Source organism: Calidris pugnax, unplaced genomic scaffold (assembly GCF_001431845.1).
Source record: "Calidris pugnax isolate Ruff unplaced genomic scaffold, ASM143184v1 scaffold15, whole genome shotgun sequence".
Taxonomy (NCBI): Eukaryota; Metazoa; Chordata; class Aves; order Charadriiformes; family Scolopacidae; genus Calidris; species Calidris pugnax.
Window position 1 is genome coordinate 8,324,676 of NW_015090774.1, and position 16,907 is coordinate 8,341,582.

Sequence of the window (16,907 nt, forward strand, 5' to 3'; positions counted from 1 at the left end):
CCAGGAGCAGGAGGCAGACTCCTCTGGGAGGGCAACACTTCTCCAAGGCACCATGAGTCTTCTCTCTCACCACAGGGATAGCCTGCAGACATGGGCAATCTCCTCTTCTACAACACCCACGGGTCCATTCCTGGCAGCTCCATGCACAGCCCAAGCCCCAGGGTGGCAGAGGCTGGTGCTGCTGGGGTTCCCCCACCGGGTAGCAGGGGACAGACATCAGTGTCCTTCTGGCCATTCTCAAGCCTGAGGGATGCAGCTGCACCAAGGCTCTTGCACAAAGCCCAAACTCTTATCCATCCTGGTACAGGACAAAGCATGGGCTTAAAAATACCCAGCACCGTTACCCAGTGACCTTACCTTGTTCAAAATGGTTCAAAAATCCTCTGCTTAGTGGATTATTGAATCAATTAGTGGATCCTCTGATTAATCCTCTTCTGGTTTGTGGTCACCTGCCTCTACCCCTTTGGAAGGAGAATCAGCTTAACGAAGGGAAGATTAGGATACACTGGCATTGAAACTGCCACGTGCTTGAAAGAACCCTTATTTTTGGTTGTTCCCCTTTAATGGTACTTTTACCTATGGCTTTTGTCCCTTGCTGAAGAGCATCTCTCGTGCCTCAGTATCTCCAGCCCATTGCCAGTGGCTAGTTTGGCTAGGCTACCAAACTCACAGGAAACAGAGAAAAGCAATCTGCCTATGCCACGTCCCACACAGGCTGTGTTCTTCCCCTGCAATCCAGCTGCCAAACCGACACACCCTCAGACCTGACTGAAGCTCAAGTTTTGTTCTGCAGAGTCTGGCACTGATATCTGTTTTCTTCTTAATCTTTGCAACGTGCCTTCTCCCTTACACTGAGGAGAACTCTGCTTTTTTGAGTTAGGCTCCAAAAATCCCAGTGTAGAGCTCCATTATTCTGCCCATGGTCACACAACCGAATATCTGAACCGCACAGATTTAACCACCTGTGTAACTTGTATCAAAGATGCACGTAAAGCAAAAGGCTGGATCTGCCTCTTCTCCAGGCATTTGAGTAAACAGGCCCCAAATCCAAGCCAACTCAACACACACACCACCCCAACACTTCCAAAGTCTGTACTAAAGCTTTGCACCTTATCAAATCCAGCCCTGGATCTGGAATTTTGCAGCCTTTCGTGTTTCTACTTCTGTCACAAGCACAAAACTTTGAGCCTTACTAAGAAGATCTCTGAACTTTAGCAAAAAATTTTGAAACCCAAGGGCAGGAGCTGTGTTGCATCAACCTACTATGCGCCGTTGGCTTTGGTTTGCCACACTTCTTTATGTGAAGAAACAGTTCCTGTGCTGGCTTCCACTAGCAGTTATTTCATTACTTAACTGTTACAGAAAAAAAAAAATAAGAAGAGTGATAAGCTGCAGACATAACCCATTCTAGGGAGAGTGGCTCCGGATTAAGTAAAATTCTGCTCTTTTTCCCTGGTGATTCTTTTGCTCTTAAGGAATGACCATTTTATTTGACTCCCTAGATAAGCCCAGTAAAATTGGCTGCTCGTATGAAAGTGTTATTGCTGGGTGCTGCCTCTGCGCCATGTTCAAGGAGATTTTTCCAGCCACAGCAGAGCCCAAAGAGGGTGATGTTCCAGGGGTGATGGGGGCAGCTGGCACGAGCAGTGGGCTCTGTTTCCGAGGGAGTTCAGCGCTTAATCGGTTGAGCCAGTTCTTGGATCCGAGCAGAACAAGTTGCCTTCTTAGCAGCCTCCTTCACTGTGAAAGCGTCTGGGTTGAACTGAACAGAGCTCATGGGAGGCCTGGGGGAGTGAGGACAGAGCTGGTCATTTCCACATGGAGCAGGGCCAGCTCTCAAAGCTGCCTGCCAGCTCACACACCTCCACTTGAGCCCTGCCCTTCCCTCTCAGGGGAGGACAAAAGCAGTCACACCTCCACTGGTGCCACCAGGACACTAGTGAGAGGGGGTGACCCATCTCTCACTGAAGCTGTCACGGCCAGTACAGCCAGGCATTCCCTCACCCTTCCTGACACATCCTACCCACCATTTCCTGCAGCCCGGGCTGAGGCCAGCTGCATCACCAATGTGCTACACTGTGCCATGTGTCAGCTGGTTGCTTTTTTATAATTGTCCCAACCAGTAATTCCTACTGGAATTAGAAAGTCCCTATTTCTTCTCTTTTATTCTCCTTCCACCTCAAAAATGCTTTTCAAATCACAATCCATGTAGCATTAGCACATCCAGCCATATAAATGCCATGCATTTTGGAAGTGGAAGAGCAGTGGAAGAGCAGCTTAATCACACTGGCCAAACCCAAATCAACCAGGTGCCATGGCCTGCACAAAATGGGCTGAGAGCTGGTGATTTCCCCATGGCAGGGAAGTAGCACCCACCTTTTGCAAGGCTGGGCCAGTTCCACAAGTCTTGGTGTGGCCACTGCCTGTTTTGCAGCCTTCGTCACTGGCCACTCAGGATCTCTCAGGTGCACGTAGTCAGGGTGCAATCTTTTTGGCCGAGCCAGCTCCAGGATCCGAGGGCTTGCAACTGCCTCCTGAGCAAACTTGGAAACCTGTGGAAGAATGTGAAGGAAAGGTCCTTACAGGTGCTCCTGGCATTCAAGGGTGACCAGCCTGCAACTGAGTGTACCCAGCTTCACAGCCACCGACCACACACAGATGGTCCACGATCCTGTCCACAGCTGTATCGCTGTATCACAGAATCACAGAATCTTCTAGGGTGGAAGGGACCTTAAAGATCATCTTGTCCAACCGTCAACCTAACTGACAAAAATAGACACCTGCACCACAAACAAGGAGCATCATCACTAATCCATATCTCCTAGCACTTCATCAACCCATCTTTTGAACCCCTCCAGGGATGGTGCCTCAACCCCCTCCCTGGGCAGCCCATTCCAATGGCTGATAACCCTTTCAGTGAAAAAATTTTTCCTAATATCCAGCCTGAACCTCCCCTGGCGCAACTTGAGGCCATTTCCTCTTGTCCTGTCGCCGGTGACTTGAGAAAAGAGACCGACCCCCACCTCTCTACACCCTCCTTTCAGGGAGTTGCAGAGAGCAATAAGGTCTCCCCTCAGCCTCCTCTTCTCCAGGCTGAATAACCCCAGTTCCCTCAGCCTCTCCTCATAAGACTTATTCTCCAGCCCCCTCACCATCTTTGTCGCCTCTCTCTGGACCCGCTCCAGCACCTCAATGTCTTTTTTATGGTAGGGGGCCCAAAACTGGACACAGTACTCAAGGTGAGGCCTCACCAGTGCCGAGTACAGGGGGACAATCACCTCTGGCACCAGACGAACTGTGGAAGGAGAAATCACTGCCTGGCCAGTCCCAAAACCTGCCCTCCAGCCTCTTCTTACTCACAACCCTTTGTCCAACCCATCCTGCAGCCCTGGAGATCCCAATTAGACACTCGTCCACTTCTCCCCATCCTCACAACTGCAGCCTAGGCACAGGCCTGCCCTTCTCTGGGAAAGTCTGCTGGGAGCCACTTCACGCTCTGTATGGAGGACGAGTCCTGCTCTCCAGCCCAGGAAGCAGCTGGGTCAGCCTCACAGACAGCAGCGCACCCAGGGCTGCCATGAAGACAGCCACCAGCAACTGGGCACTCAGTGCCCTCCCCTCTGCCCAGCGTCCCTGCCGTGAGTGGTCCCGGGCAACGAGGCCTTACCGGGCGGATGACAGACTCAAGGAAGCTGTGCTCATAGCAGCAGTTCACCTTCCTGACCCGGGGCTCTGCAAGACGCTGTACCCGTGAGGATGCACTGGCCAAGGCCGCGGCAGTTGTAATCTGTGTTGGCACCTACATGGGTTCAGAATAGAGGAGGGATGTGCTGACGTGGGTTTCATCCACAGCAGCCCACAGGGAGACGTGCTCCCTCTCCAAATGGATGAGCACCTGGCACCCTTCCTCTACAGACACGGTCACATGAAGGAGCATTCTTACTTCCCCAGCACCTGTTATTTTTCTTTCACCTAACTACAAGGTAATTTTGGAAACAATTGGGATTTGTACATCTTAGCCAATATTACTTTTTTCCCCCCCACTGTCGCCCACTCATAGCCAGGAGAGGAACGCCTGTAATGAGAGCCTGTGTAGCCAGGTAAAAGTGCAGAGAAATTTTTTCCAGAGTAACAATATTATTTTTCATATTCATCTTCCTGACTGAACCAAATAAATTCCTTGCTAAGGAGAGATGCTCAGATTTCAGGGTAAAAGTACTGGTGCAGTTAACTGCATTCCTACAGCTCCAGCTTGGGACCTCTTCCCCTATTTTTCACAGGGATACTGATGCCAAGGCTTGCTCCAGCACAGCCTCCCTTATTTCCCAGCCCAGAGACTGCAGCCAGAAAACTTAGCCTTTGCCATGGAAATGAGTGTAATCTGAGATTGCCCCAAACCCTTTCACCCCTGCCAAAGCAATGACTCGCCTAAAAGGAGCAAGTTCAGAAATACATCTCTAAATTAGGCTTCTGGTAAAACACTGTTAAAATATACATAGTGTTTACAGGCTCATCCCCCCTATATACACAGATAGGAGCACAGCTGCCCAACTACAAACATGACTGTATTCCCTAGGAGCTAAACAGGCCATTCCCATCAGGGTTCTCCACGTTCCCAGGCTGCTTTATCAGGGGATGCAACCCAGATTCCTCCCTTGGCTCTCCTGCTATTCTAGGCTGCTCCAGCTTGTCTGTTTTCTGTCTCTCAGCAGGGAGATTTTCAAAGACAGCATCTCACTCCAAAAAGGCAGCTTCTCTCAGTATCAAAAACTCCAGCAGAAGCAGTCAGCTCCTTGCCTCCATAGCACACATCGGGCACACCCAGGGGCAGAATACAGGGTGGAAAAACTTGGGACAGTTTGCTGCATTGCTGCATTGATGGTTGGACTCGATGATCCCAAGGGTCTCTTCCAACCTCAATGATTCTATGATTGCTGTCCCCTCCAAACGTCACTCAACCACCTCCTCACCTCTCTGGCCATCAGGAACTCTGTGTGCAGCACCTTCGGCCGGGCAAGCTCCAGGGTCCGCGGGGAGGCCTTATGTCTCAGTGCAGCTGGTGACACGGGCCATTCAGGGGACAGGCGAGGTCTGGAAGCAGAGAGTCATGGCACTGCCACTCACAGATATTCCCCCACGCTCTTTAAACCAGGCTGCAGCTGGGATGTTTAAGCTTCATGTTCGCTTCAGTAGAAGGCAGCTTTGTCTTGTGGCCATTCCCAGCGTAGAACCCACTTCACCCACGAGAGATTCCAGAGGTCCTAATCCCAGCGTTTTGCCCTCTGTTGTACCCACCCACTGTTCCTGTATTTATTACTCTGAAGCTGCACTGATGCTACAAGACCCAAAGCCCTACCTGTAGCACCCTACAGGCTTTCTGGCCCCTCACCTTTGTCTCAGGTAAGCAGACGGGCATTTTTTCGGTTCAGACAACTTCAGCAGCCGATCAGAAGGCAAGCCAAAATTCACTCGTGGGGGGCGCTCCCAGATCACTGTTTCCCATCTAGAGCTGTACAAGAAGAGGGATGATGAAGAACAGCACAGAAGAGTTAGTAAAAGACAGCTGACAGAGAATGTAATCCTGGCAGATGGTATCCTAAGTCTGGTTAAACATCAATGCCCACTGCATGTACAAAAGTTGTCACCGGTGCACATGGAAGAGCCACGAACAAATGGGCATTTACACTTGAGATTTCCTGAATTTAAAGGTAAATGCTGTTCGCATATGAAGAGTCTTCTTTTAAACCCCCTCAGTGCATTGCTTTCAAAGTCTAGGCCATTCCAAGAAGCCACCCTACAACACAAACCTGGCATTTCTGTTGTTCAGCTCTGCAACTGCCAACTTAGAAACCTCTTTGTTGCAATGGTTTGTGCTCTTGCAGCTCCTTTCGTCTTGGGATCTCCCCAGGCTTCCCTTGTGCATGTTCATCCAGCTTTCCACCGGCCACAGCTGTTGGCAGATGTCTATCATCACCAGGAAAGAGGCGAGCAGAAAGGCAGGAAGGGCTGTCAGATGGACACCATTAGTCAGAGGTAGAAGCTCTCAGGAGGATGAGAGCCTCTAAACTGATGACAGTGGCAGAGGACAGAAAACTATAGACACATGTCTTAACATCTTTCCAGGCAGAGGAACACCAGGAGTGCAACACAGTTTCCATTCTCATTGCTAGTACTTCTTACAGACTAGCAACCACCATCCTGTCTCCAAAAGAGCTTCATCCTCTCCAACAGCACCACAGATTAGCTGATTCAAGTAACGCAGCATTACCTCGCCCCACCGAAGTTTACATTTTTTACATCACTTTTCACTCCTGTTTCCAAACATGGACTGCTTTGACTGGTTGTTCATCATGCAGTGACAGGAGAAGTTTAACTCAAGGCAAGAGACCTGGATTCCCTCTGGCCAGTAGGATGCTGCAAAATTTCTTTGTTCATAGCACTTCTGAACCTTTATCCTCAAGGTTTAGACCAGGCTTCAAGAGAATGCAGGGGATCACTAATTGTGTCCAAGTTCCTGACTGGCAACAGCAAACGCTCTAGGGACAGACAGTCCCTCTGTACACACAGGTATGACCCATACATGTTTCCATCAAGACATGCATGCATACACATGACACCTTTACTTCCAAGCTGAAGCAGAGCTGTTGCTTTGGGGTAGGTTTTTTTTTTTGTTGCAGCAGAGAAACATGTTCTCATGACCTTGGAGATGGAGATCAAGGCTGACTCTTATGGCAGCTAATGCAAACCCAGAGCTCTAACCAGCCCAGCAACCACCACGTGTTGCAGAAGCCCTTCCCACAGCCAGGAAGTGGATATGAGGAAATAAAAGGGCACCAAAACTCAGCAACTCCCATTTTTTTCTCATTTTGGCAGTCAAGCATCCAGGGTCACTGTGCTCCCACAGCACTTTCTTCCCTGCTATAGATGGCCCCTGTTCCAAGCATCGGTACAGCCTGGTGGGTCTCCGTGGCATGGAGCTCCCTGTGGGGCAGCAGTGACAGGAGAGGAGATGGCATCTCCCCTTTCCCTGGGAGACAGCACATCCCCCTGATTAGAGAGACCATCTGAGCTGTCTCCTTTCCCAGGATGTGCTACCACACCACTGACCTGCACTGGTGCCTGCTAAAACATTGCTTGGGCTTGGCCAGTGCCACTATTCTTCGGGACGGTCGAGCTGTCAAAGCACTGCGTGAGAGGGTCCAGATAGTTTCTTGGTTTCCCCACACGAACCTACCAAGAACAGAAGGGTGTGAAAGTTTAGGAACACGGACAACTGCTTGCTGGGGCTATCTGTCCCTGCCTAGGATGGGACATACACACAGTCCCTATGAGTCCCCACAGTTGTAAAGTGTTGCTGCCATCCCCTGAGCTCTCACCTTCTCTGGCACCAAATTTCCAAACACAGTCCTGTGGTTGTTGGCAACTCAAAAAGGAAAGAGCCTACAACTGATGACTTTGGTTTTACAGTTCCCAGTGGATGTGCAGAAAGGGTCGTTTCATTATATCTCTGAAACCCCTGGGGGAGTTTCATGATTGCGTTTTTCTTGCCTCACCATTACCAACTAACTATACCACAGGTATGACAGCAAAAATAATAATAATGTTACGGTCAGGGTGTGCCATGGAAAGTGGGTGAGGTTTTGTAGCAGTTAGTGGTTACTCTCCCGCGCCCACGGCAAATTTGGAGTTGCTCTTCCCCCACCGAGAGAGAGGACATGGTGGTAGAAGGTACCAGGGCAGTCAGGACAGGGATCAGCAGGATGATTGGTTTGTGGAGCCTTTTTCAAGCACCATCCAGACAGCGGAGAAGAAATGTTAGCAAGAGACTGTTGCCCTGGCTTGTCAAGCCATAGATTTTTTTGGAACCACTTCTGTTCTTGAGAGGAAAGCAGTAGAAAGACAAAGGCAAAGGGTCTGCACCTGCTGAGCCAGGTCTGTCTGGGCACCTCCTTACCCGCGATTGTTTGGACGAGCCGCTTTCTTGGGTTCTGCAAGTTCTTGTATCCTGTCAAAATTGTAGAAAAGGATAAACATGCCATTAAAAATACAGTTAAACCAATGAAGCATAAAGGATCTACTGGCTGTACTCAAAGCCATAACACATCCTTGAACCCTCATGCCTTTGCGAGGCATGCCTTGCGAGAGTGCATTTAAGGGATCCCTCTCTCCAAGTAATTTTCCATTGATTTAATCTGGTGAACTCATCAGCCCACAGATTTTTGTGCTATCTCTCGGATTGCAGAGGCATGAATTTGCAATTCTGCCCTCACTGCAGGGTCCCTTTGGGACACGGCAGGGAGAGAGGGAAGGTACTTTTCTGGTTAATAACATGCCATGCAACCCCAGCAGGTAGGAGATGGATTATCTCCCAGCCTACAGGAGCCCAGAAGAACAGAAACACCTGTTATCAACACTCTTGTGGTTTACTAAAAGGCACCATGGAGACAGCACTGTTCCCACATGGCTTTAGAAGCATGGGAGAAAACAATTTTTTTTTACTTATTATCTTATTTCAGTCCGTCTAGCCCAGAAATCTTAGATGCTACAGAGACACAGGAATATATATGGTCTGTGCCCTAGGAGTGGCACTGAAAATGTTTTTACTGAATATTCATCAGACCAAAACTCTTCAGGAACGTCAGATATCGCTGTCTGCTCCTGCTGCTCAGGTGTCCCAGGCCTGAAATCCCAGTGGCTGGGGAGCACTTGTGCTTTGTAAGCCTTGGTACAAAGAGAAGGACAAGAAAACACCAGTGCCACAAGCGCATTGCAGAACTCCCTGGTGTCACAGACCAAGCCCACACACACCTCTTGGGGCTGCATGTGCCTGCCCCCAGCCAGCTGGGGAACAACCACACGATGCAGGCAGCTGTGGAAGTGCCCCACCATGGAAAAAACAGAGAAGGTAAAAGCCTGGGGCATCGCTTCCCTGCTTAGTATCACCCAGCAATAAGGCAGCATAGCCCTAGAGAAGAGCGGGGACACCAACAGAGAAAGATGTTTGCTGACAGAAAACAGTCTGTGCTTGGGGGACACGCCTGTGGTTACTCTGATGGGGCCGATACCTCTAGTGAGATGCCAAGCCCCAGAAAACACTTTCCAGAGAGCTCAGCGCCACTGAGACCCTTGCAATGGCAGGCTGCTGTTAGAGCATCCTCACCACACGCTCCCTGCGAGATGCCTGCTGATTTATCTTCTAACCTCTGGTCACAACACCGCAAACACGGCTCCCACTGAGATCCCACAGAGGGAACTAACTGCCTCTGGGACCTTGGCTCCCTGCCGCCAGTTCAAGACAGGACACGCTCAGGAAGGCAGCCATCACTTCAGGAGCCAAAAACCAGTTTCAGCTGTTCACTCCCAAACAGCTCCCCAGAGGCTTTTCCTTGCAAAGGTGCAAGGGGGTGAAGGGTTTCCATGCAGATGTGTGTCCTCCCCCCCTCCAGCCTAGCTGTGTCACAGAGCTGGCACCCTCTCCCTGCAGGCAGGCTCATCGCTTTTGCTCCACCGATGGCACAGATCCACCACATAGCCACAGCCAAACCAAGCACAAAGTGCACGTGGCCCTAGTGCCCCACACCATGGGCTTGGACACTGCTGAGCAAAGCTGGCTTCATGACCCAGCCAAGGGACGAGTTACGCATATGTTCAAATCAGGTCCCACAACTCGCTTGACAGTGATTAAGGCTGGGTTTTTTCTCCAATTACAAAAAAAAAGAGAGGCTTTTTAGTCTTTTATCATAGGAAAAGCAACAGACAGAAAGGCATCCCCACACAGGATGCATCTGCAGCAGCTCTGCAACCTGAAGGAGTTAAGCCACCCCACTGACAAAGGGACAGCCCTCGGGGAGACTTTGCCTTTTGGTCCTACTCCTGCTTCCTAGCAGGGGAAAGGATGCCTGGCTGCAGCCAAGCACAGAAACACCTCCCGTCCGCTGCCTGAGCTCACACAGACTCATTGCTTCAGGGAGTCCAACTCCCTTTGAGATCAATTCCTTGTAAAGCAAAGGGTCACAGCTTCTGTTTGGAAGGGGCAGGATGGTCAGAGGCTGTTTGTCATGAGAAGCAGGGGGAAGGGCAAAACCAGGCATCATTTCCTCGGTGTGTTCATCACAGTGTCATCCGATATATTGACTCACCGCCCAGCGTAAATCCCCGAAGGAGCCCTCCCCAAGAGACGTGGGGCATGGCCTGGACCTCCAGAGGAGGCTGGGGCTGGGAGGGTTTCTTACCTGTCGTATGAGCGTGCAGAGAAGTAACAAGACACTGCGAAGACAAGAAGAGGCCAAGTCAAACACTTGTTAACACCTGCAGCCTGGGCGGCCTGCTCTTCAGCCTGAGATAACAACAGGGCAGATGAAGCTCGTCCATCTCCTTAGGACGCAGTTCCCTGGCCGTTATTGGTACTGTTTTTGCAGGGTCCCCCCCCAGCGTGGCAGCACAAGGATGCACTTGCCGGTGAAGCGCTCCTCTCGGGGGGCTGTGCCTCACCAGGGGGGTGCCAGCAGCCCCTCCAGCACCATGTCTCCCCTCACCACCATCCTCCCCCTGGGACGAGCACCAGCGGCCGCTGCTGATCCACAGGCTCCCACCCGGCTCGGCGCGGCTACCCCTTATTACCACCTTCGGTAGCCTCAAGAGGACATTTTGAGAGCCCCGGGGGAGCCGCGGCTGTACTAAACCGGGGCTCCACAGCAGTACGAAACAAGCCGCCGTGCTTAACGAGGAGGGGCGAGGGAAACCACAGACGCGGGGACACCGGCGCTGTGGGGAAACCGGGGGCCATTTCGAGGACCGACCTCCCCCCCCCCCCCCCCGCCCCGGCCATGGCGGCCCCGCCGCTGAGGGAACCCCACCGGTTCCTGCCTCCTCCGCGGCCGGGCCCGGGAAGCCGCCCGTCTGCGGGGGAAGGCTGGGGAGGGGGCGGCTAGGCACCCGGCCCTCGCAGAGGGGGGGCAAAGACCAAGGGAGGCCTGGAGGGTCCGGCGGCAGCACGCCCTGCGCGGGGAAATGAAGCCCAGACCACCGGTTAGGGTAAAATTGTCTGCTTTATGCACCCGTTCCAAAGGACACAACTATAAAAAACCCCCCAGTACAATAAACGCGGTTGCAAAACAGGTCCTTTACAGAACTGGAGTGTGATGAGGTGGACACACCGGGAGGGTGACAGGCGTCAGCAACTCGCCTTCCTCACCTGCTCACTGACAGACAGCGCTTTCACAAAACAACAGGCTTTCCACGTGTGAGAGCGCTTGCTCCAGGGCAACCTGGACTAAACTGAAATAAGCCCCTCAGCTCGATGGAGGAGTCTCTCATCCCTGGTGCCAATTTAACTTAAATGCCTCCGGTCACTACCTCAAATTACACTGTTTTGGCTTTCCCCTGTAGGCAAAGAAACACTGAATGTCTTAACTGCTTTCATTTTCTAGTTCTTACCCACAAAATAAGCAGTAACCAACCCAATTTCCAGAGAATACTAATTTGACACTTCCTTAAAAGCTGGCTCCACTACAGCACAACACAAATCGTCACTGCCAAAAATACTAGTCTCGGCACTTTAAATTGCTGACACCGTCAAGAGGTGAGGTCTCATTTTTAACAGAACAACACTGTTAAGAAGGTTCTGTAAAACCTGTGAGGTAAACATATTTCAATTTAAGCCTGAGACACCAAGCCAGGTTAAATTCACCGGGTACAACGTCGTTCCACTGAAGTCAGTGCTTGATTCCCACCTAGCAAGAAGCCACCTCAGCCCATCTAAGCTATACATCCCCTTACTTCTGCTGCCTGAGAGACTAATTTATCCCTATGAATACGCTAAAAAATAGACTACTCTTCAAATGCGTTTTCAAACTGCTATAAATTAGATTTTCTTACCAACTAGAGATCATTTTCAGAGGAATTCCACACCCACAAGGAAAAGATAATTGTACATTTCAGTCACCACACAGAAATCTGACCATACACTAACACCTCATCCCCCTCCGCTGCAAATATCATGATGTAGGAAAAGAGGTGTCACTGTGCTTCCAGAACCAGCTGCGCTATCAGCTCCTTGGCATCCTTCATGCTGGAGGAGATCTCAGAGCCGTCCTCTGCCACATGGGTACCAATCAAGAACATCTTCCTCTCGTCCCCAAGATCAGACAGTGCCAGAGCATCGTGGATATCGGTGATGCAAAACGCACCTTTGAGGTCCTGATACAGAAAAACAAAATGAACCCATTAGATGCAAGAGGTGACGGCACCATTCCTGCACCACAAGAGGAGGCAGCACCATTCCTGCTTGGAGCCACTGCCTTTGTCCAGGGAGAAGGGTCTCAAGAACGCTGGGGGCACCATTCTTCTGTACTTTCTAGGAGACCAAGTTCCCATGCCCTAAAATGCTTTGGTGAAAAAAAATAATATGTTTATGCTTAACTTAATTTCTTTCCAAAGAAATAAGGGTACTGTTCTGTTTCTAGTAATGGCAGTGTTTCTGATAATAATGTAAGACTACCTGTACAAGGCAGACAAAAGTCTTGCTGGCCCAAGACCCCAGCACAGAGTTACAAGAACAGGGCAAACATACAACAGTCATTCCCTGTGTACCTTCTCAGCCACCAGTGTTTCTGACTCCAAGACCTAAAGTATCTGTAGTAGCATCTGTGTTTGATGATGCCAAAGCCTGCACTTGCATCCAAAAGCAATACAAAAAACTACTAGTAACATGCCTTAGTTACTACAAATCTAGGAGGTAATAACATAGAGCAAACCTGGGTTTAAATGCCCTGGGTTGTTCTGCTTTCTGACCGTGCCACAGGCACAATACTATTCAGAGCACAGTACCAGTCACTGACACTTCCACAAAGATCTTAGGAGAAAGCACCCCCTTGTGAAGAAAGCGTCTCTTCTCTCATGCTTCAGCAACAGCCTTAGGAGCAACCAACCAGACAATGTGAAGGCAAAAAACGGTGCTTCGCTTTGCGGCTGCTGCTAGTTAAATGGTACTTCTAGACAGACATTCGGAACAGAAAACTAACTCCAGGTCCAACTGTGGTCTCCCTTGCAGCTCTCAAACCCTACAACATTACAGTGGTTCCCACCATTATTTCCACCTACAGCTCTGACTGCACTGTCTCTGACCACAGGACCTGCACCTTGCACATCCAAAACTCAACCTCAGATCATTTTACTTTGCGGCCAGCAGATGTCCCAGAAAGACCCCCAGCCATGTGGCCCCCTTGAAGGCATGCAGCCTCCTTTGAAAGGCTTTGTTGCTATTTTCAGAGCTGCTGCCAGCCCAAGCCCAGCTCGCAGGAGGGAACTCTTACCTGCTTGTTGGCCAGAACCACCACCGGCAGGGTGGAGTTGTTCTGGATCAGTTGATGAAGCAGCTGTTTCGCCACAGGCAGTCGGGCATGATCAGCCGAGTCCACGACATAGATTAGCAACAGGACTTTGGGCAGGTACATCTTCCAGTATGAACGCAGAGATTCACTGCCCCCAACTGGAAGAGAAGACAGCAGCACAGGACTCACCACCTAATCCAAGCAGCACTGCTCCCAGAGGTGCAGACAGCAGGCACTGTGTCTGAAAACCCACAGTATTTGGGTTACCAAAACCTCAAAGTATCAGGGCCACTGTATATGAGACTGGAAATAGCTTTATTTTCCCCAGTAAAGTCCCACGCAGGCTTATGTGTATGCTTTGTGGGGGGGGAAGGAAGAAAAAAAAGAAGTCTTTCCATTTTAAACTCTTATTTTGAGAGGTTTCTGCTTTCAGTTTCTTTATGGTTGATTTCTGCCTCGTTGGTTCTTTCTCTCAAGCTAGTAGGGAGAGCAGAAAAAGGTTCAGCATCCATAAACACCATGTAAAAATGTCCCCATATAGCCTATCTCCTCCGCACACCCATCTTATCTCAAGACAAAGCAGGCCTACAACTGCCAAAGAAGAAATTTAACTCTGAGGTAGGGAGGGCTCTCATCAGATTTGTATGACACTAGGGACTAGTTCAGAACTCCCACAGCTTTCATACTGTCAAAAAACATAGGTGCTTAGGAAGAGAGAAAAATCAAGTCCCAGCAGACTCTTCAGGCAATCCTGAGGCGATGGGTGAAATCTTTGCACAGGATACATTTCTACCTGACCCCTTCTCTGCTGCATGCAGAAGAAAGCTGTCCACCCTCAAAACCAGGTCTTACAACAATTCTGTGGTGAAACCATATGCAGCAAGTTGCCTGAGATTGTTGTTCCCATCCGGTGACAAAAAGAGCTTGGTAGTTTGCTGAGTCTAATAGGAGCAGGAGTACCAACAGTATATTCGTATTTCAAATGTGCTTTCAGTTCTCCAGGCCGTCTCCTAGGTACGCTGCAGAACCAAGAGTACTGAGGTGCTCAAAAGGCATGAGCGAGTCCTCCAAATGCAGCAAGTTTTCAAAGCAATACATTTGGGGTTCCCTGTAATTGCCTCCTGCCTTTGACAGGAGCTCTTTTCAAAGCTGACTTGATCGTCAGCCTTCTTTTACTGCCCTCAGCGACTTTGCTCTGTTTCAAAGCAATTTCGCTTTCACTTAGGTCAAAATGATTCAGTAGTTTCGGGGACGTAGAAAAGGAAGCAACATTTCCCTGCAGGGGAACAGGAAAGCAGGCCTGACTCTTCTTCAAGAGCCCCAGCGCATCTGCAGGCAGAAATGCAACTCTGCCACTGCAGAGAGGAACCAAAGGGCTGCAACTGACACGTCGTGTTTGGGACAGATGTGTCTGATTCTGTACTGTGACACTGTGGGGGCTCCCCACCATTCCCTTTGTTAAGTGCATTCATGCATAGCATAACCCAGGGGTCAGCAACCTCACAGAGAACATTTTTCTTTCCCAAACCAGTAGGAACTCAGCAGAAGCCAGGAGCTCCTATCCCTTGCAAAGGGCAAGATACCACCCGCTTACCTACATGTTGGTACACAGCAAAAGACAGAACAGTCTTCTACCTGTCTAAGCCAGCAAAACAAAAACCCTGCTGTCTGCTGATCATCTTGTGCCACATGATCCCAGCACAGCCTGCTAACCCCTGGGCTAGGCGATGGTACAGACTGGATAAGTAACCAGATTAGAGAGCCATGCACGGATTTACCTGGCTGTAACTGGCCTGAGACATTTCATTTCCCATGGGTCAGATCGCAGCCATCACATCTCAGTCACTACCAACCTGGACCAGAGAGGGAAGGACGACTCAGAAACAACAGGTTCTCCCGTGGGGCATGCAGCACTGGGCCCAAGCCACCCCCGGGCAGGAGCAGAGATACTGGGGGTTCCTCTGGGCTCAGCTAGGCAAGGAGCTCAGGTCCCAGCAGGAGACACAGCTGTCTCACACCTACTAGGAGAGGAGCATGGACTACAAGCACCTCTGGAGAGATGACTTCCCCAAGACACCACAGAGACTCCTACAGCAGTAAGACTGGGAATGAAACTCCATCTTAGCAGCCTCATCCTCATATCCCAAAGACTTACCTGGGGACAGCACAACTCCTTTAGGCCTGCTGACAAAGGTATGGAGGTGTCCTTGGGCCAGTCAAGCACTGGTACAGCACAGTGCAGAAACAGCAAAGGGCAGCTTCTGCCTCCACAGAAGGCAGGCACTGATGAGGCCAGGGTGTCAGCCTCTCTGTACCAGGGACTGACCTGACCCCAGGGACTCCACCTTCCCTATCAGCTAGCTGCACCTAGAACAGCTGTGACACCCCAACAGCATCACAGGAGATGCTCTCCGCAGACGCAGACAATACCCAAAGATCAGTGCTAAGGACAACACAGAAAGTTTAATGAAAACCTGCAGGCATTCAAAAGCCGCTAAAGACTAGAAAATAATACTTATGAGGCTTTTGAACAAAAAGTGTACAAAATTTTTCTTCCTCTCTTCTTTCGCTTTCTTATTCCTCTTTTGCTCTAGTCCTTTGCCAGGCATTAGCACCAAGGAGAAGCTGGACAACACACAGTAGCTACAGACCACAGCACAGGGCTTACTGGGGACACCTCTGCTTTGGGTGGTTTCACACAATCAGACTTGTTACCTCCTCTCTCTGGAGGAGATCTCCCTAGAGGACAGGCTTGAACGAACACAGACCTCCTCTAACACCAGCATACTATCTCCTTCAAGAAGTGGGACAGCAGAATCCCCAAAGAGAAATCCCCAAAGAGAAAATAACCACAATTTCATGTTATCAGGGCGGGCACGAGGGAATATGAAGATTTCAAAATATGGGCCTGATCCCTAGGGCACTGGACAGGAACTTATTTTGTGTTCTGCACTAAACCAGGTTCACTCACTCTCCAGGAACTCCATCTGGGACTCTTCGGTGTTGATGCAGATGGCGTTGAAGCCCTCGGTGGGAGCCACGCTGCGCTTGACGTGGTTCGTTGCCAGGGAGTGGAGAACGCTGGTCTTCCCGGCCCCATCCAGGCCCAGCACCAGGATCTGCTTGCCGTGTCCTTTACCCTGCGAAGTGAGGGGCAGCAGGGTGAGCCGGGCAGCCGCAAGGCTTAGCCGGGCTGGGGGAAACAAGGAGACGAGACGAGGGGTCCGGAGGGGACAGTAAAAGCCACTTCACGGGGGAGAGGGATAAGGTGCCTGCTGGGCTCCTGCCGCACACAGCCAGGCCCGCTAGAGAGGCGGAGGGGAGCCAGGGACGGCCGCCGGCCCGACCGCAGGCAGCCGGGGAGGAGGGAGGAGAGAGGCCTGGGCCTGCCCGCCGGGCCCGGGCCCCGCCGCGCTGCCGGGGAGCGAAGAGGGGGCCGGCGGGGCCCGCTGACTCCCAGGCGGCCGCCGGCGGTTCCCTCGGCGCTCCCCGACCCGGCGGCCTCGCCCGCTGCCCCAAACCCGGCCCCGGTACCTGATCGGCGGCACTGACGGCGGCAGTGAGCGCGGCCGGCGC

At 51.0% G+C, this 16,907-nt stretch overlaps 1 protein-coding gene across 1 annotated transcript in view; it reads right to left on the bottom strand.

The window, feature by feature from the left end:
• Positions 1-46: 46 nt before the first annotated feature.
• Positions 47-16,907, bottom strand: part of LOC106888695 (testicular haploid expressed gene protein-like) — a 17,458-nt gene continuing 597 nt past the window's right edge. The window contains exons 2-14 of the mRNA XM_014943126.1: positions 16,303-16,471; positions 13,314-13,489; positions 12,022-12,198; positions 10,857-10,998; positions 10,233-10,374; positions 7,955-8,005; positions 7,099-7,230; positions 6,616-6,622; positions 5,390-5,481; positions 4,971-5,091; positions 3,668-3,799; positions 2,377-2,552; positions 47-1,784 (exon numbers count right to left, since the gene is read on the bottom strand). Coding sequence (XP_014798612.1) covers positions 1,670-1,784; positions 2,377-2,552; positions 3,668-3,799; positions 4,971-5,091; positions 5,390-5,481; positions 6,616-6,622; positions 7,099-7,230; positions 7,955-8,005; positions 10,233-10,374; positions 10,857-10,998; positions 12,022-12,198; positions 13,314-13,489; positions 16,303-16,318 — 1,479 coding nt within the window. The 5' untranslated portion in view covers positions 16,319-16,471 and the 3' untranslated portion in view covers positions 47-1,669. The remainder of the gene's footprint in view (positions 1,785-2,376; positions 2,553-3,667; positions 3,800-4,970; positions 5,092-5,389; positions 5,482-6,615; positions 6,623-7,098; positions 7,231-7,954; positions 8,006-10,232; positions 10,375-10,856; positions 10,999-12,021; positions 12,199-13,313; positions 13,490-16,302; positions 16,472-16,907) is intronic.